We start from the raw sequence: 19,766 nt of genomic DNA, 5'->3' as shown, positions 1-19,766 counted from the left end.
AAGTCATCCGTACATAAAAATTAACTTCCTAAAAGTATAATAAGCTAGTGTTACTGAATTAACCGAAATGTAACCTCAAAAAACAAAAAATTAAAGTAGGCAGAGGCAGCGCAGCATTAGCATAACAAAATTGAAGTAAGCCTCACATCACAGATTTCCCAGTAAACAACGAACCCATCATCTCAATCTGCTTCTTCACTCTAATCGAATCGAACCACCCTTCAAATCGCAGATCAAAATCGAAGCTTATACATATACATACACCACGCGTGAATCCAACGGTGATGATGACCGGGAAGCAAGGTTTCTTCTCTCTGCGAGGCTCACTCCTCTTCCTCGCAGTCCTCACACTTTTATCTTTCACCTACCTTTCCCTCAAATACTCCACCCCAACACCCCAGGTACCAAATTTCTCATTTTTCTCCAAACCCCATTTCGAAATTTCTCATTTTTCGCCGTTTTCAAGATTACCCTTTTGCTCTAGGTTACCAACCTCTCGGTCGAGAAACTCAACGACGCGCCGGGAACCGAGAAGGAAGAGGAGGGAGGAGGAGAAGAAGAAGAGGTTCCGGACACGTTCCACTCGCCGCGCGTATTCAAGCTGAACTATGAGGAAATGGAGAAGAAGTTCAAGGTTTATATATACCCAGATGGGGATCCCAACACGTTCTACCAGACGCCGAGGAAGCTCACCGGAAAGTATGCCAGTGAAGGCTATTTCTTCCAGAATATCAGAGACAGTCGCTTCCGCACCGAAAATCCCGATGAGGCACACCTCTTCTTCATTCCCATCTCGTGTCACAAGATGCGTGGCAAGGTATTTTTCCCCCCCTTTCTGCATTCTCGCTTGTTGAGATCTGGGGAGAATGGTAGAATGTTAGATGCATGCATTACTAGTGAGTAGTAAATGTGGATTCTTAGTTTAAAAGGAAATTGTTGGAGATCCTACATTAACCAGTGATATGCACAATAGTGAATATAAGTGAGGGTAACTCTGACGAGCTAGCTAGCTTTTGGGTTGGGTTAAGTCCGACCCAAAATTTTAAGATGGTACCAGAGTCTGTCCTAATAATTGTTTATTGGGTTTATCGGGCCATCTACAAATGTCTAGTCCTTCAAACTCCACGCTCGAGATATTGCAGTCCTCGGTGTGAGGTGTGTGTTGGAATTCCATGTTAACTATTGATATGGCCATAATAGTATAGAAGTGAAGGCAACCCTTTCGGGTTTAGTTAAGCTCAAACCCGAAAGTATAAGATAATGATGAATAAAAAGAAAAGATTGACAACGTTCAATTTGGATTGGATGGTTAAGTGACTGCATCTAGGTGGAATGTGGTCTCATGTTTGTGTGTTATGCAGGGCACGAGTTATGAGAATATGACAATAATTGTGCAAAATTATGTGGAGAGCTTGATATCCAAATATCCTTATTGGAATAGAACCTTGGGTGCTGATCACTTCTTTGTCACTTGTCATGATGTTGGTGTGAGGGCAACAGAAGGACTTGAGTTTCTTGTGAAGAATTCCATTCGAGCGGTGTGCTCCCCCAGCTATGATGTTGGATTCATTCCACATAAAGATGTCGCTCTCCCTCAAGTGCTACAGCCATTTGCTCTTCCTGCTGGTGGGAATGATATAGAAAACAGGTGTGGTTTTTTAAGATATGTGTTGCTCCATATAGTTAGATCATTCAACTGAATTTGTGCAGATTAGGTTTTGGGGATTGGAGTTTGCTTTTCATATGACTTATCAGTTATCATCTTGCTTTTGAAGTGATTGTTAATCCTTTAAAGGTCATTTGTTGAGAGTGATGGAAATTACTTGATATTTCTCAGAAAGTATAAATGCCTTTATCACAAACTCACTCATGACCCACAACACAAGTCTTTAGTTTCTATAATATTCTAAATTGCTCTTCAGTTTCTGCCTTCTGGTAACCTGGTTTAAAATTATCTAAGTTGTCAATCTTAATACCTTCCATGGACTACACACTGTTTGCAAAGAGCTTAAGACATGGAAAGTGTCAGGGATTTTTGTGAGTTATAATCTCAATATTGGAACAAAATGCTTTTCTGGGTTTCAATGTTGCTATCCTATTCAAGAATCTGATTTTTAATACATATTTATTCGTTTCATGTAAAATAGTATGAAAATGTAATACATAATCTGTATTTCAGGCACAGAATTAGTAGGGATACTTAAATATTATATCATAAGATTAATTAATACTGATGATGGTGCAATGATACGTAGTTTGTTCTGTAAGATCAATAGACAATGGTTCTACTTATTGATTCTGAAAATTTGATAATTTTATGCTTTTGCAGGACTACTCTTGGATTCTGGGCTGGTCATCGGAACTCTAAAATCAGAGTTATTCTTGCACGTGTGTGGGAAAATGACACAGAACTTGATATTTCAAACAATAGAATTAGTAGGGCTACTGGGCATCTAGTGTACCAGAAAAGATTTTACAGGAGTAAGTTTTGTATATGTCCTGGTGGATCACAGGTTAATAGTGCTCGGATAGCAGACTCTATCCATTATGGGTGTATTCCTGGTAAGATCATCATTTTTAATGATATTTTTCAGGTTTGATTTTATTTTGCATATTAAGCCTCTTAAAACTGTATACTTATGTCAGTTCAGGTATATGTAAACTGCATACTTATTGCGTGATGGTTTTTGTTGTGTTTCTTGCATGGTATGAAATTGGTAGATTTGCTTTGCATATTTCTTGTATGGCATTAGTTGCTCAGATTCCTTTGTGCTTGTGTTAAAATATGAATTAAACAGTTTCTACTAAGAAACATTTGCAAATCATATCCTTGAATAGACCGATTAACCTTTGGTTGCTTTTATCACTCCTAAGACTAAAATTGCAACTTTATTGTGGGATGATGATTGAGTGTCTGAAGTATGGGGGTTTAATAATCAAATAATTAATAAGCTTCAACTACATATGTATATAGTTCAATTTGAAAAGGGCAGATTTGTTAATTGGAATGAATAATAATAAGTGCAACTTTTTATTGTTTGACTGTTGGAGGGAGTGGAATCTGTATTGTGAAATACATGAGGGAGTGCCTAGGGATCAAATTTAAGACTATCCACCCAAGCTCACCCTCCAATCACCATAGCTAAATGTTGAAGTACTTTATTGGAGATTGATAATAAATGTCAAATTCAGTAGAACCCATGTAAACAGATTACACATATACTCCATCTTAGCTTGTTACGTATGCTCTGGGTCTCAAAAGAAGTGCTTTTATGATATTGTGAATGACATTTGAACTGTAACTTGGTTTGAATAAATTAATGTTCTGATTTTTGAGACAGGATGTATGTAGACAACCTTGAAACTGACCTGAAGTTGTTAATTTTGTTCTGCAGTGATATTGTCAAATTACTATGACCTTCCTTTCAATGATATTCTTGACTGGAACAAATTTGCCGTTGTACTCAAGGAGAGTGATGTTTACCAGCTTAAACAAATCCTCAAAAATATATCAGATGCTGAGTTTGTTACACTTCATAATAATTTGGTAAAGGTATAAATCCTCTCATTACTTTATAATTATATGGAATCTATATATTAGTGAAAGATTTTAGTTTTTTGCCTATATGTTGTGTAGTATGTGAACACGTGTATTGTACCCTTTGCTTATAGTTCAGAAAAACCTTTGAATGCTACAAGTTTCGTTTTTTCTTTCTCTGAAACTTATTGTTCTTATTATTTTATGTTGTTTGAAAAGACATCAGTATGTGAAGTTAGAAAAGAAATTTAGAATGTAACCAAAATAAAGAAAGAAAGAAATTAACAAGATGTTTGGTTAAAGAAAAAAAATCTGATTTTGTTTGTTGATTGTATTAGAAATAATGAAAATAACATTATGCTGCTATTGCTTGCTATGCACATCCTTAAAATCAAGAAACAAAGTAAAGACTAGGAAAGGTAGTATTTTTTTTAGTTGAGTAAAATAAAAATGTTTTCTTAAATTAAGAAGGCCTTGAGATAATGGAGCCCAAATATTTTATCACCAGTGGTTGTTTGGTTGGTAGAATTTTTCGTTGCTAATTGAATTATTTGTTGATATGTAATATGTTGGAGCTCTCATAAAGTTGCTTCATGTTCTATCAGGTTCAGAAACACTTCCAATGGAATTCGCCCTCAATCAGATTTGATGCTTTCCATTTGGTTATGTATGACCTCTGGTTACGCCATCACACGATCAAATACTGATATTTAGACTCACTCTATGAGACCCTTATTTTGTATACAACTTACAGTTTTAGCAACTGAGAGCACTGTAAATATAGCCAATTACAGCTTTTTTATACAGCAGCTGGTTTTTCTATATTCTTGCACCCTGAACGTTTCTGTTAATTTGTTTGTTATTTGTTTGTGGTAAGGTTCTTTGTTAGGTTGAAACTACTACATGACCAAGCTATTGAATTAAGGCAGGTGCAATTGTTAGAATTGTTCAAAATCCAAACTAGAACGTGGGTTGGTTCGGCTTTCAATTATAACACTGATTCATGATATTTAACTGAGCTAGATTGGTTGAATATTTTAGAAAAAAAATGAGTTCATGTGTTGAAAAATTGAGCTTGACGTTAGGCAATCCAATATATATTGATCTATTAATTGAATAATTAACCATAATATTACCCTGGAATAAAGGTCCTCATGTAAGTTTTGCACTCACTAGTCATGCATTATCTTTTTTGTCATCTAACTTTGTGTAAGTTTCTTCAGTTCTTCACTAACTCAACTTGAGAGTTTGTGTGAGAATTGCGGTGATGTCTGATTTCTTTGGTAAAGTACTTTCTTGATCAACAAATTAAGAGTACTTGTCTTACAAGAAAAATCTTTTGATAAGCTTTAAAGGGCTTCTTAAACTCATTTTGTGTATTTTATAAATAAAGGAAATATTATTTATGCAAAAGTTTAAATTACATAAAATATCTAACAAGTATTTAACTCAAGATAATAAAAAACCTTACATGAATTCTAATTAGATACATACTGTTAATGAAATATAAATTTCTTTAAACTTGATATCTTATAAAAAAAATTAAAATATCTAAACGTGAGAAACATGTCAATATCTTAATCCAATTTATAGATTAAAAGATAATCGTAAGAACCTCTACATCACTGCCCCTATTATTTTGCATCATTCTCATTTCTCCCCTCACAAAAGAACTCACATGACACATCTCAAGACATAATACTTAATAATTGTGCTCATTCGAATGGTTTTAACAAGAGCAACGTTTTATCTCCTTTGTAATTGATGGAGAAAGATAATGAAATGTTGAAGTTCGTGACAATTTTGTATAAGTGCTCTTTAATGTACATATTTAAATAGCTTATGTAATTTAAATGTATATGACAACCTGTTTGTTTAAACTTAAAAAAGTGCATTTAAAAAAATTAAGAAAAAGCAATAGAATTTACTTCTTAAAATAATTATAATTATTTTTAGAAAAATAAAATAAAATTAGACAAACACTTCAAAAAAGAAAAAGAAAAAAAGAGAGCCTATTTTTTTAAAAAAAATTTAAAAATTGCTCAAGTTCTCTTGTAATAAGTGCTTATACAATAATCACTTGCTACTGCTATTCATCTAGAAATTATATATTTGATTGTATGTATAAAGATTTAAGTTCATTAACGTATTCAGAAGTTGGTCTGTTAGCCTATTAAAAATGGATTTAGTACTTTTTTTCAGGTTAGCAAACTTAACACAACTTATGAGATATAATCAACTGTTTTGATTGAGTGTGCATGAAATACGAGAGACATTGGGAGGTAGCAATATTTTTCTTTTACGTTTTTTTTATAGAATATATAATTTTACGTTGATCACACCAAAATTAGAGGAAAAACCAATCAAATCTTTATCGTAAAGTGAACTTTTAAATCAAACCAAAGTAGTAAAAAGGTTAGAGCAGGTTTTAATTAAAAAAGAAAAACTTAAAATAGGTTAGACTACTATAGGTTTCACTTTATCTTTGCCTTGGTCTTAGGTAGTTTTAAAACTCTATTTTTTCTACTATAAATATTTATGTTTCATATGGTTTTAAAGAACTCTCACATTTTTTTTCTCTTTTCTATGCTTTTTCATTATGTGAGTTCCTGGTTATTTTTACTAAAAGGCATGTTTTTTCTGTTGCTCCAAATAATTTTTGGGATGAGCCTCTCTTAAATTGCATTACACACGAATAAGTTCTTAAGAACCATGTGAATTCCCATGAACTTGTTTGTTACTGTGCATGTTCGTACATTGTGGTTCATGAATATTGGATGCAGTTGTTACTGGATCTACGGATTGCAAGGGTGGCCTCTTGGAGCTTAACAGTGAATTATTAGGTGTTTGGTACTGTAGTGACTAGTACCCTGTTTCAGCAGCTCAAGCATAGTGTGTCATGTTTTGAAAAGTTAAATCCAAATTCCTGAGTTGAAGATCATGCAACTCATGCAATCTAGCATTCTCACAAGTCAATGCGTCACAATTAAATTCATGACGATAAATCTTTTTGTCTCAACATATTTAAAGATAATAGCGAGTCAAACTTAGTGGCCAAGTAGTGGACTCAATTAATTGCTCGCTTCATAATTTTACGTCACAATAAAATATATAATACTTAAAAGACAAAGACAATGGATTCAATTCATCCACATGGACATTATACATTCATAAAAAAGATATGTACCGTACGTGGATTTATTTTGGATGCTTGTTTAAGATGGATTTGGATCCCCTTTTATTATTGAAACAAAAAAAAAATATGATTTTTGGTTAAAAGGAATATATAATGTTTGTCACACAGAATTTATATATGTAAAAATATGTTTTGGAGTTTCTGTAGGTTCATGACAGGGAGAGAAAAAAAAAAAAAAGAAACCCAACAGCATAATTTCCTCGGTCTAATAAAAATGGATCTGATCCTTCTAAAGTGTAAAATAAGTGATATAAGTTACGACAAAAAATTAATGATAGATTTTTTAAAGGGAAAACATTAATGATTGACATTATACATATGCATAACAATTTTGAATGTATTGAAATATCAATCGTTAGAAATTATTTACTGTCTCTTTTTTTAAGGGAAATTATTTATTGTCTCTTATTCACTTTAAAAGAGCTGAATCCTATAATAAAACTTGACAATGCTCTGGCATCCTTGTGCTCATCACCTAGGTTAAGAAAAATTATTAGATTATCTTAAATTATGATGATGCTCGTTAATTTCCATATCACACATAACTATGATAATTTAAATTCACTTAACATGTTCTCTTCCCTTACATATACATATCATATACACGAAGCAAACACCTTGTGTACCTAGCTTTTTATATTGTTGAAACTCTAACAAATTCTCTTCTCATGTAATAGTACTTCCCCCATTCCACTTTATATGACATTTTATTAAAAAAAATCAAATTAGATGTTGTTTTACAAAATTAATGAAGCATTAAATTTTTTCATGAAATACTGAAAATATTTTTTTTACATCCTCTCAGTAAAAGTAGTAGTTGTTACTAGATAACTAATTAGAGAAATCTATCTATTATTTATTATATTTATATAAAAGAGTCATATGGGCTGATGCTAGATGACATCCTCTTATTCATTCTCTAAAAATTAAAAGCAATCAATGAACATTAATATAATAGGTTTTTGTTAATTAATAAATTTATGTTGATAAATTAATATAATTAATTATTATTCATAATAATAAATTGATTATCATTGGATTTTAATATATAAACTTGTTAGAACAATTGATATTTTACGAATTGATATATATATATATATATATATATATATATATATATTGCATCATAACACCAACCCTATAGATTAGAGGGAGTATTTAACTAATCATCAAGAGTGCTCGCAAATAATTACTGTCGTTGCTCGTCCAATACCAATTACCATCCTCGTAATCCCACTGTCATGACTATCCCACCCTAACGTTTCTTATTGGTTGAAAATATGGAATTTAAGTCTTTTACACTAAAAACATTAAATTAAACTCACTCAGTCCCTTGTATCTTCTACAACAATGCTGTGTTTGCAACAGTGACCTTGGCCATTAGATTTACATCTAATAGTTATTAAAAATGAGAGTATAAAAATATTTATTATAAGGTTAAATTATTTATTTTGTAATTAGTTTCGTGATTCGTACCTTTTAGTTTCTATAATTTAAAAATAGTATTTTAATTATTATAGTTTACATTTTAATTTTTTTTAGTCCCTATAATTTAAAAACGATATTTTTAGTTCTTATAGTTTATATTTTAATTTTTTTATCCTTATAATTTAAAAGTAATATTTTTAGTCCTTATAATTTGTATTTTAATTGTCTTTTAGTTTTTACTACAAAAAATATATATATAAATAATTAGTTACAAATTAGTTATAAATTATCAATTTTTTTATTATAAATTATTTTACCATAAATTAATTACTTGTTAATATTTTTGTAATTAATTATAATTAATAATATTACTCATATTTTGATAGTAAAGATCAACAAAAAATTAAAATATAAAATATAAAAATTAAAAAGATTGTATTTTTAAACTATAGAGACTAAAAAGAAATTAAAATACAAATTATAAAGATTAAGAAACCATTTTAGGGAATTGAAATGTAAATTAAATGAAAAAAAAATCACTTTAAAACTATAAAGACTAAATGATGAAATTATAGAAATTAAATGAGTAATTAAACTTATTATAATTTTATAATTGATTATAAAGGTTGAGATATTAATGTAGAGAGAGGCTGCAAGACTGTAGAGTGTAGAGAATCCAAATGCAAATTAAACTCTAAATTAAAACAAAAGCAAAAAGAGAAGAGAAGGGTCAGCTCTTGGTTTAAATATGCACGAATTCGAACCACGTTATATATAATCATACAGAGATACTCTTACATTGCTCTAGTTCTTTTTGTCTTGCCTCCTCTGTGTATTCATTCCTTCTCTCTCACTCATGGCTCTCTCCGCCACCTTCGTTAAGACAAACCGTTCTATACTACCATTTCACCAAAATTCAAGTCCAAACCATGGTCGCATAAAACAGGTCGGTGAATCACACTTTAACATGTTTTTTCCTTACAAAGAATGATCCTGAGATGAAGCAGTGTCACAGGAGACTTTAGAACCCATTTATGCTCTAACAATTTAAATAAGATATTTAGACACCATTTCTGTGTGTGTGTGTATGTGTGTTCATTACCCTTGATATGTTCATGGGTTGCTTTCGTAACGGATCATTATTCTTGTTTTTTCTTACCAAAGACCATACATACAGTGATGACAATTATGTGTGATTGCATATATGTCAGTTGTGTGTGAGGGCTTCAGCAAGTAGCTTGGATGACGACGAGGACAGAACAGTTGTAAGGAAAGAGAAAGATGGGTGGAAGATCAAATTCTCAAGCCAGAAACCAGCAACTCCCTTGCTGGATACAATCAATTATCCTGCACATATGAAGAATCTATCCTTACAGGTGAACCATTTTAAAAGTGATAATTATTTTTTAGTCTTGAAGTCATGTTGCTGGTCCATGGCCTGCACAGCAGTTATTTTTCTAAGTTTCTGCCGTTTTGGTATTTAAGATTAGGAAAAAGTTCAATGGACATCCCCAAACCCCGTGCAACACCTAGAAAGAGAGAGAAAAATATATACAAGTATGATAGGGTTATGATGTGATAGGAAGAAAGAGATAGAGAGAAATTAGAGGTGTTGGTCGGGTGTTTAAGATAATAAGATTTTTGTGTATCATTACTCGATAGATTATCCATGTATTTGTCAGGATCTTGAACAACTCGCTGCAGAGCTAAGGGCAGACGTTGTACATAGTGTATCAAACACTGGGGGGCATCTTAGCTCAAGCTTGGGAGTAGTGGAATTAACAGTAGCTTTGCATCATGTTTTCAACACACCTGAGGACAAGATTATATGGGATGTAGGGCACCAGGTCAGTCTTTGCTTCTCTTCTTTGTTCTTGTTTTTGAGCAGATATCAAATAGAATAGAAAAAAAAAGAATTTAAATTTTATTCATGTAGAGAAATTTGGTCTTGTAGGGAAATTCCTGCTTCCTTTTTAAAATTGAAAAATGTTTATCATTTCGAATTTGTATATGCATGAAAACCTCCAACAGTCTTGAATTGGAGTCTTGAGTATTCAACTACACTAAGTATTCAAAGAGAGTTTTATCATCCAATATTATCCTACTTAGCTCAAGCACAATTGTCTTTTGTGAAAAATATTTGTGTTTTTTACAGGAAAAAAAAATGCACATAAGCCGTTATAACCCCAATTACCTTTGATTTCTGTCAAAGACTATTTTGTTTTCTGATATTCAACCAATAGTGTGTAGACTGTAGACATATGATTTCATATTATGTTCGTGGGAAAGGTTTTCGTAAAATATAGAATTACAGTTTCATTTTTCTTTTCCTCAGAATTGCAATGTTTTGTTTTGTATAAGAGTGTCTGAGTAACAATCAAATTGCAGGCATACCCACACAAGATTCTCACAGGTAGAAGGTCCAGGATGCACACCATTAGGAAAACCTCGGGACTAGCTGGTTTTCCAAAAAGAGAAGAGAGCGTATATGATGTTTTTGGGACAGGGCATAGTTCTACAAGTATATCTGCCGGTCTTGGTAAGATTATCTTAAACATCAATACATTTTTTTATAACAAATGTTAACATCCATGTATTTCAAAACTCTGGACAACAATTCTCAATGTTGTCAATTTTTTGCTACAAAAAAAAATTGGTAGGCATGGCAGTTGCAAGGGATCTATTGGGAAAGAAAAACAGCATTGTCTCGGTGATTGGAGATGGAGCAATGACTGCTGGCCAGGCTTATGAGGCCATGAATAATGCAGGGTTCCTTGACTCTAACATGATAATTATACTTAATGACAACAAGCAAGTTTCTTTGCCTACTGCTACTATTGATGGTCCTGCAACTCCAGTTGGAGCCCTCAGTAGTGCCTTAAGCAAAATTCAAGCAAGCACCAAATTCCGCAAACTTAGAGAAGCTGCGAAAGTAAATTTCTCAAACTTAAGAAACTAAACTTCATGGTTTCAGTTCTTGTGTCAAATTTCAATATACCGTGGCATCTGACTACAATTTTCTTTGCTAAAGGGCATCACAAAGCAGATAGGAGGAACAACACACCAACTTGCAGCAAAGGTAGATGAGTATGCAAGAGGTATGATCAGTGGTTCTGGTTCTACACTTTTTGAGGAGCTCGGCTTATACTACATAGGCCCTGTGGATGGTCACAACATTGAAGATCTTGTCACCATTTTGGAAAAGGTGAAAGAAATGCCTGCCCCAGGTCCAACATTGATTCATGTTGTGACAGAAAAAGGGAAGGGATACCCCCCAGCAGAAGTAGCTGCTGATAAAATGCATGGTGAGTATAGAACTTTATTTGTTTTGTCTTAACGGAATTATGAGAAGCATGACTCATACTCTCACACTTTCAGGTGTGGTTAAGTTTGTACCAACATCAGGTCATCAATTGAAACCAAAATCATCCACACTTACATACACTCAGTACTTTGCCGAGTCATTGATAAAAGAAGCAGAAATAGACAATAAGATAGTAGCCATTCACGCAGCAATGGGTGGCGGGACAGGTCTAAATTATTTCCATAAAAGGTTTCCAGACCGCTGCTTTGATGTGGGGATAGCTGAACAACACGCAGTTACATTTGCAGCTGGTTTAGCAGCAGAAGGTCTCAAGCCATTTTGTGCCATTTATTCATCATTTCTGCAACGTGGATATGATCAGGTGAGACAATAACAGTAGGCAAAAAATAGCAGATTCTGTTTTTCTTTTTTTTATTGTATGTCAGTTTGACTGCCACAAAACATCTTACATTTGTGATTTATATTGGGTATGAAGGTGGTCCATGATGTAGATCTTCAGAAACTACCAGTACGATTTGCTATGGATAGAGCTGGTTTGGTTGGAGCAGATGGACCAACGCATTGTGGGGCATTTGATATCACATACATGGCCTGCTTGCCCAATATGGTGGTCATGGCTCCATCAGATGAAGCTGAGCTGATGCACATGGTTGCAACAGCAGCAGCCATAGATGACAGACCAAGCTGCTTTAGATTTCCAAGAGGCAACGGAATTGGAGCCAGTTTGCCCCTCAATAACAAAGGAACTCCACTTGAGGTTAGCAAAAGTAGCAGATGCTTTCCATACCTATGAAGCTCAGACACCTCTCTTGTTCGAAGTGTTGCCGTGTCGGACACATTTCCGACACCGACACATCTGGACACTTGTTCCACATTTCTTATTAAGTGTTTGATTCAAAAATTACTTTTTTGTTTGCTTGAAGACTTAATCCGTCACTTTTACACACTAATACACTTAAAAAAAACATAAAAGGTTGGTTTAAAAAGATGAATATACCATCAATTTATATATTTTGTTATGTTACTCATATTTCATTTAATTAGAATCTCTCTATTTGGGTGTGTATGCGGTGTCTCTGTGTTCTATATTTTAGACATTAGTTGTGTCGAAGTATCCATGTATGTGTGTCCAGTGTCCGTGTTAGAGCACATGCTTCATAGTTCCATAGAGAATGCTGAACAGATAGGTAATCAAATGGAAATTTTTTATTATGTAGATAGGAAAGGGCAGAATTCTGAGACAAGGGAGCAGAGTTGCTATTTTAGGATACGGTTCTGTAGTTCAGCAATGCTTGCAAGCAGCACAAATGCTCAAACCACTAGACATTTCTGTGACAGTTGCTGATGCTAGGTTTTGCAAACCTTTGGATACTGATCTCATAAAGCTATTAGGTAAGGAGCACGAGTTTCTCCTTACAGTGGAAGAGGGTTCTATTGGAGGTTTTGGTTCACATGTTTCACATTTCCTAAGTATAGTTGGCCTCCTGGATGGACCACTGAAGGTATGCCTTCCTTTATGTAGAGAGGTCACTCGTTCCATGATTTTATTTCAACTTATTTGTCCTACAACATGCTCCATTTTTCTAGTTCTAATTCTCGTTTGAGCATTTCCTGTAGTGGAGACCTATGATGCTTCCCGATAGATACATTGAACATGGATCACCACAAGATCAGACAGAAGAAGCAGGACTTTCATCAAAGAACATTGCCGCAACAGTCTTGTCTCTTCTGGAAAGGCCAAAAGAAGCTCTATTGTTCAAGTAAGAACACAAACGGATAAGAATTTTTACCAGGGACCTGAAAGACAAATCATATTCTTAGAAGAGTCCATATAGGTTTTGTGGTTAAGTAAAAGTTGCTAATAGATACCCTTGTGAAATTATGCAACAGAAATAAGAGATGCCGATATTAACCGAGTACTGCAACAGAAATCATGCAAATGGAAAAATTAAAGACTCAAATTTGCTGGTCAACTTTTCAATAATTGAACCCAGTCACAAACCTCTTTGAAAGTGGCGAATTCAGAAAAAAAAAAAATTAGTAGGGAGAAAAAAAAATATGTTTTCATTACAACTGTCCTCCTAGATTATTTTAAGCATGCTAAGAAATAATAATAATAAATAGATGAAAAAAATGTCAATTTTACAAATTAATCTTATCATCGTTAATTCTTTTTTATTTTTTTGCCCATCATTAATATTAGAAGGAATATAATTGAAAGAAGATAAATATTATATTAAAAAGTTAAAATGACAATTATTGAGATTTATTTTTTCTTTTTACATGACAATTATTATGAGACAAATGATTTAAAATTTTATAGAAGAAAAATATTACAACTTTTACAAAATACATAATGTCAAGGTCAGAAAATATAAAATACCTTTTAAAATGATTGGTGTATACAAATTTTCATATAATAAAAATGTTTTATAATTTTTTAATTATCAATACTATAAAAATTAAAAGGGTAAAATGGTCAAATTAATATCAAAATTTATCTCTTAATTATAACTTTATTTCATTCTATTCTTAAAAAGATTGTGTTATTGGGGCAATCTTTTTTTGGGGGGAATAAAACTTATTAAATACTCCCTCTATTCTTTTTTATATAAAAAAATGAATTTCACACTTGTTAAGAAAGTTAGTTTACTTTATTAAATTGTGTCATTTTCAATTTAAAAATAAACATTTTTCATAAATTATCTTTTATTGAGACTTGATATTAAACACAAACTCTTCATTAAATGAAAGGTATTTTGAACATAATCTCATTAAATAAAATCAAAGTGCTTAAGAGTCCATTCCCATTGTTACCGATTCACTGTTTGCATAACTTGAATACAGAAAACATTACATGTCTGGAAGATTGTCATGTAAAACAAATACAGGTTACCTAGAAATTAATACAGTATCAAAGTATAATATATCATACAGTGTTCATGTTGACATGGCAGATTTATAGACACAGTATTATTATCCCTTGTACTTATGATCATAAGTAATTAATTATGTACAAATTCTAATCATAAGTAATTATGATCATAAGAAATAAAAAGAAAATGAGAAAAAAACAGATATTGAAAGTAATTATGTACAGATTCTGATCATAAGTATCCTTATCCCTTGTACTTTTGTTTGTTTCTACTTCGAAATCAAATGAAGGAATCAAAGCAAAACTAAGTTATATACCACATTTAAGCATTTATCAAACAGAGATAAGACTTAGGAATATTAAACCCAGATCTTCCTTGGTTAAAATTTTGATATTTACATCTTCATGGAGGCATGGAAGTATGCACAGATCTGTGTTGGGGACAGTATAAATAATGAGTGTTAAATTTATGACTTGACAAGAAATGGGCCACATGAATAATCATGCATGATTATACCTTCACATGCTAGGTATGACCTGTGAGGAAAGTGAGCATCTAGAAGGCTAGGCATAGCATATAACAAATATGATTCACCAGTAATCTTTACAGGAACATAGACCTCCTTTAAAATGATGGAATCTCTTTGAATCTCTAGCAATAATATCTCTCCCAGTAAGTAAAGAAACAAATTTTATCCAACTGTGGCAGTCACCACAAACTCTAAGATTCTTAAAAATCCTGATAGTAGTAGTCCTACCAATAGTCTTCCATAAAGCATAAGCTATAGCTAATTTTTCACTGTGATAATATAAAGAACTTATTTTCTTCTCTTCATCCAAATCCTGCAACACAAATCTGGTATTAGGATTATAACCCAGAGTTTTAACCTTCTTCATTAATCCATGCAACATTTCAAAAATTTCAAGAGACCTTGGGTGAGACAAATCTCCTGCCATAAAAGTATGCACCTCTCTATCAACATCAACCCAACTCATTGCAGGACTTTTCTTCAATTTCAGATCTCTTATTGTGCTTTTCATCTCAATCACCTGGTTCCATTTCCCAGCAGAAGCATAAAGATTTGTTAAGAGGATATGTGTTCCCCCATCACCAGGAGCAAGCTCGAGGATTTTACTCATAACTTTCTCTGCCATTTCTACCTCTCCATGAATCTTACATGAGTTCAGCAGTGTCCTCCACAGTACCACATCCGGATTTCTCACTTCCTCTATCAACATTGCAGCCTCTTCAAGTCTCCTTGATCGTCCTAGCAAATCAATCATACAAGTAAAATGGTCTATTGTCAATTCAATATTGTGATTATTCCTAATGGAGGCAAATATTTGACAGCCTTCTTCAACTAACCCTGCATTGTTGCATGCCAAGAGAATACTGATAAATGTCACACCATTTGGCACAAGTCCCATATTTTTCAGTCTTTCGAACAGCTCAAGTGCTTCATGCCCAAAACCATTTTGGGCATAAGCATAGATCATTGAATTGATGGCTACTACATCTAACTCAGTTAGCACATCAAAAACAGATCTCGCCTTATCCATATTTCCACATTTTCCATACAAATTAATCAGTGCTGCACCAGCATACTTATTTCCATCCAATCCTAGTTTCATGGTTATGGCATGGATCTGTTCCCCTACTTCAAGCATTGCAAGGCTTGAGCATGCTTGAAGAATACTGGACAATGTGAAAGGATTTGGACTTATTGAACAACGAATCATTTCCCTGAATATTGACACAGCAACCTCCTCTCTGCCATTTTGCACAAGACCCACTACAAAAGATGTCCAGGTCACCTGATTTGCATAATCAAGCTGATTAAACACTTTTATAGAATCCTCGATCATGTTGCATCTTGAATACATGGTAAGGAGTGAAGTCTGTGAAGCAACAACAGATTCCAGACCAGACTTAACTACAAGACCATGAATCAACTGGCCATTAACTAAATCCCCTAGATTGCCACAATTTATCAGGATGCAAGCAAGGGTATACTCATTAGGCTTAACACCCCTATTGACCATGTCCTCAAAAATCTTTAAAGCTTCCCCATCAAGACCATGCTGAGCATAACCCACAATCAATGCAGTGAACAAGACAACATCTTTCTCCAAAACACGGCGAAACACCAAATGGGCATCCCTCATTTTATCAAACTTGGCATACATATCAACAAGGGCACTAGCAACAAACCCATCCAGGACCTCCAAACCCAAAACCACCGCCAACCCATGAGCCCTCTGGCCATGGCGTATGAGACCCAACTGCGAAAAAGCCTTAGAGATGGCAGAGAAGGTGTAAGCATCAGGTAAAACACCCTCCATAAGCATGTTGCCATAAAACTCAACGGCTTCTTTGCTCTTCCCGTGACTGATATGAGAAGAGATCATCGAATTCCAAGTAACTATGTGTCTGCTGGGCAATTCGTCGAACAGCTTGCGTGCCTCCGCAAGGCTGCCGCATTTGATGTAGCCATCAATGAGCTTGTGGCCTAAAAATGAGTAAGAGAAACCAGATTTGATGACGTTAGTGTGAACTGCTCTGAGGGTAGTTAACGATTTTGTGTGTGCGGATTGAGCAATCAGAGAAGAATAGAAATTCATATTTCCATGCTGGAATTGTTTTATTTTCTCCTTCTTTCTTAAAAATAAAATGAAGAAAAAAGGAACAAGTTAGCTCGAGGTTTACAGTTCATGTGAAGTTGTTGACCATGAATCTATAATCATCTATCATTTCACAAAACTATTCCTATGTCAATGGCATGTTTCAGTGTAAGGATATATCATCTTGCTTCTATATCTTTAAATTTAGGCTTCAGTACTCTAATTATGTTTAGTTAGGTTCTCATATTTTACAAAACTCCAAATAAATACTCTAATTTTAAAAAAATATTTCAATTAAGTCTTCTCCGTCCAATTGAAACTCAAATGTTAACTGGTTGGCAGTTTTTCACACAGTTAAAAAATCATAGCCATTAAAACATTAAATATAGACTAAAATTAAGTTATTGTCATTTATCTTTTTTATTTTTTCTTTTTTCAATTTGATCCCTCATTTAAAATTTAAATCTAGAATTTTTTTATCAAATTAAATAAAATTTAATTAGATATTATTATCTAATCTAATTTAATAAAATTTTATATCATCAAATCAAATAATATATTATCTAATTAAACTCAATCTAATATGACAAGATATATTTGCCCGCTCACTCATGTTGTCGTTCACCGATTCCAGCAACCTAAACAATGGCATTCCCCTGCACGTGTTTTCCCTTTCATCTTCCGATGAACGAAGCCAGTGAACTGTGATAAGTGAAATTCAATTACTGAAGAAAACGTTGGCAAGACTCAAATTGGCGAGAAGGAATGAATTAATATTTGTTAAACACAAAATGCATTCTCTTCCGTATTAGATTAAAATAAAAAATTAAGATTAAAATAATTTAAATTTAAATTCAAATTAAAGTCTCATTTAATCATAAAATTTTTATAAAATTTATTACACAGAAAATTAAATATTTTAAAGATTTAATTTACGTTTAAATTCGTCAACACAATCATCACCAACATAATCGTCGTTATGACCATCGTAGTTACCACCAATCGTAGTTACCACCAACATAACGCGATGACAATCACAACAATAGTAGCAGCGACAGTCGCGATGATGGTGATAGCAACGAGAGTGGTCACATAACGATGGTGACACCCATGTTAGTAGCGATGACAGTAGTCATGACAACGATTATGATGATTATAACACCTCGTTTTTTGTCAAATGAATAAAAAAGTTTTATTTAAAAATTAATATTTTTTAGAAATTAAATAAATGACAGAAAAGGGGTTTTATTAATTAAAATAAAGATTTCATAGTATTAGAAAATAAATAGAGCAAAATGATGTTTTAGAAAATAAAGGGATGTTTTAATTAGTTATTTATTCAATGAAAGAGTAAAATAGTGTTCCTTTTTATAAAATAATAAAATAAAATAAAAATAGAGTAAACAATAGTATGAGAGAGTATGCCACTTTGTTTCTTCTTCCTCTCTCAATACCCTCTTTTTTCCCGCATACACCTAAACTTATTCTAGTAAAATTATAATTTTAGACCTGTTAACCGTTGGATCGTCGTGAAATTTGGACACCACCTTTGAAACTCATTTTCTCACAATTCCACTGTCCGTATTTGCGAAATAATGTCTGTAGAGAGAGAAATGATCCTCAAATGGAGATAGAGAAACTGAGGTTTCAATCTCTTCTCTTTCTCTCTACTGCATGAAAACCCTAGCAGAGCAACTAGAAAAAAAAGTTAAGGAATCTTAGGGAACCACTAAAGACACCAGTATCGCTTCCAAACTACACACGTGAGTCTGCTTAGAGGTAAGGGATGAGTTTATCGCAATTAGGGTTAGAATGAACATGTATAGAGATCCTTAGAAAATCAAATTTGGGTCTATTTTGGGATGTTTATGATTATAATTCTACCTTTATGATTATAATCATGACATTGTTATATTTGACGGACCAATTGATGTCTTAATGCAAATTGGTTGATAAAATTGAGTGCTCTTAGTATTTTATTTTATTTTTGTTTTTGAACCTATAATTTTGATTCCTTTGATTTTGATATGATTAAGTGAAATTGTTTAAGGGATTTTACTCTCAATGTTGTGAGAAACATTTTTGTATAATTTATTTGTATTTTGGACAATATTTACTAGATCAGCGTGATAAATTGTTATATTGAAATCATGAAATTGTGATTGAGATTGTATAAGTAATCAATTGAATATGTGATGAATTGTGAGATACATGTGTATTGAAATGTTGTATGTATTATGTTGTGAGCTATGAATTATGTAATCACTCAACTGTAAGACCCTTTAAAGGCGACGAGTTAAAACGCGATGAGTATTGTGATGGGATTCAATTTGGGAACCCAACGAGTTGAATTATTGAGACACAACAAGTTAAAATGATTTTGAAAATAATTGAGTAGTTGTGTGTATTACGTAGTTCATAGGTAAAGTCTGTGTTTGTGCCATGTATATATTAATACTATTTTATGTGTATATGATTCACGAGGTGTTATAACATGTTGTTTTGATATTATAACATGGTGATTGAGATTGAGTGTATGTGATAAATTGAGTATCTGTTGAATTATAAGATACATGTGTATAAAGATGTTATGTGTATTGAGTTGTGAGTTATGAAGTATACAATCATACGACTGTAAAATCCTTTAAGGACGACGAGTTAATGCGCGACAAATATTGTGATGGGATCCACTGTGGGAACCCAACGAGTTTAATCACTTTGTGGATCTCATCACAATACTCGTTACGCATTAACTTGTCGCCCTTAAAGGGTCTTACAGTTG

General features: G+C 33.0%; 3 protein-coding genes across 4 annotated transcripts; 2 read left to right on the top strand and 1 right to left on the bottom strand.

The window, feature by feature from the left end:
• The first annotated feature begins 121 nt into the window (after positions 1 to 121).
• On the top strand, positions 122 to 4,487 carry LOC100777368 (exostosin family protein). Its single transcript, NM_001255565.3, has 6 exons — positions 122 to 401; positions 485 to 817; positions 1,362 to 1,648; positions 2,330 to 2,562; positions 3,396 to 3,553; positions 4,144 to 4,487. Exons 1-6 carry the CDS (start codon positions 285 to 287, stop codon positions 4,243 to 4,245), a joined length of 1,230 nt encoding a protein of 409 aa, NP_001242494.2. The 5' UTR covers positions 122 to 284; the 3' UTR covers positions 4,246 to 4,487.
• Positions 4,488 to 8,900: 4,413 nt separating this feature from the next.
• LOC100799481 (probable 1-deoxy-D-xylulose-5-phosphate synthase 2, chloroplastic) lies at positions 8,901 to 13,640 on the top strand. Its single transcript, XM_003533376.5, has 10 exons — positions 8,901 to 9,108; positions 9,374 to 9,538; positions 9,845 to 10,009; positions 10,551 to 10,701; positions 10,823 to 11,094; positions 11,194 to 11,467; positions 11,541 to 11,848; positions 11,963 to 12,244; positions 12,705 to 12,989; positions 13,105 to 13,640. Exons 1-10 carry the CDS (start codon positions 9,019 to 9,021, stop codon positions 13,249 to 13,251), a joined length of 2,139 nt encoding a protein of 712 aa, XP_003533424.1. The 5' UTR covers positions 8,901 to 9,018; the 3' UTR covers positions 13,252 to 13,640.
• A 1,260-nt stretch (positions 13,641 to 14,900) lies between these two features.
• LOC100798964 (pentatricopeptide repeat-containing protein At5g65570) lies at positions 14,901 to 17,213 on the bottom strand. 2 transcript variants are annotated; one of them, XM_006587518.4, is made up of 2 exons: positions 15,294 to 17,202; positions 14,901 to 15,205 (listed from the first exon to the last, which is right to left on the bottom strand). In XM_006587518.4, the coding sequence occupies exons 1-2, from the start codon at positions 16,982 to 16,984 to the stop codon at positions 15,181 to 15,183; spliced, it is 1,716 nt and encodes a 571-aa protein (XP_006587581.1). In that variant the 5' UTR covers positions 16,985 to 17,202; the 3' UTR covers positions 14,901 to 15,180. The 2 variants fall into 2 exon arrangements, with proteins under 2 accessions (XP_006587581.1, XP_003533423.1); XM_003533375.5 differs by having other exon boundaries at positions 14,901 to 17,213.
• Between the last annotated feature and the right edge of the window lie 2,553 nt (positions 17,214 to 19,766).

Source organism: Glycine max, chromosome 9 (assembly GCF_000004515.6).
Source record: "Glycine max cultivar Williams 82 chromosome 9, Glycine_max_v4.0, whole genome shotgun sequence".
Classification (NCBI taxonomy): domain Eukaryota; kingdom Viridiplantae; phylum Streptophyta; class Magnoliopsida; order Fabales; family Fabaceae; genus Glycine; species Glycine max.
The sequence above is the reverse complement of the archived record's forward strand: the minus strand, read 5'-3'. Positions and strand labels throughout refer to the sequence as shown.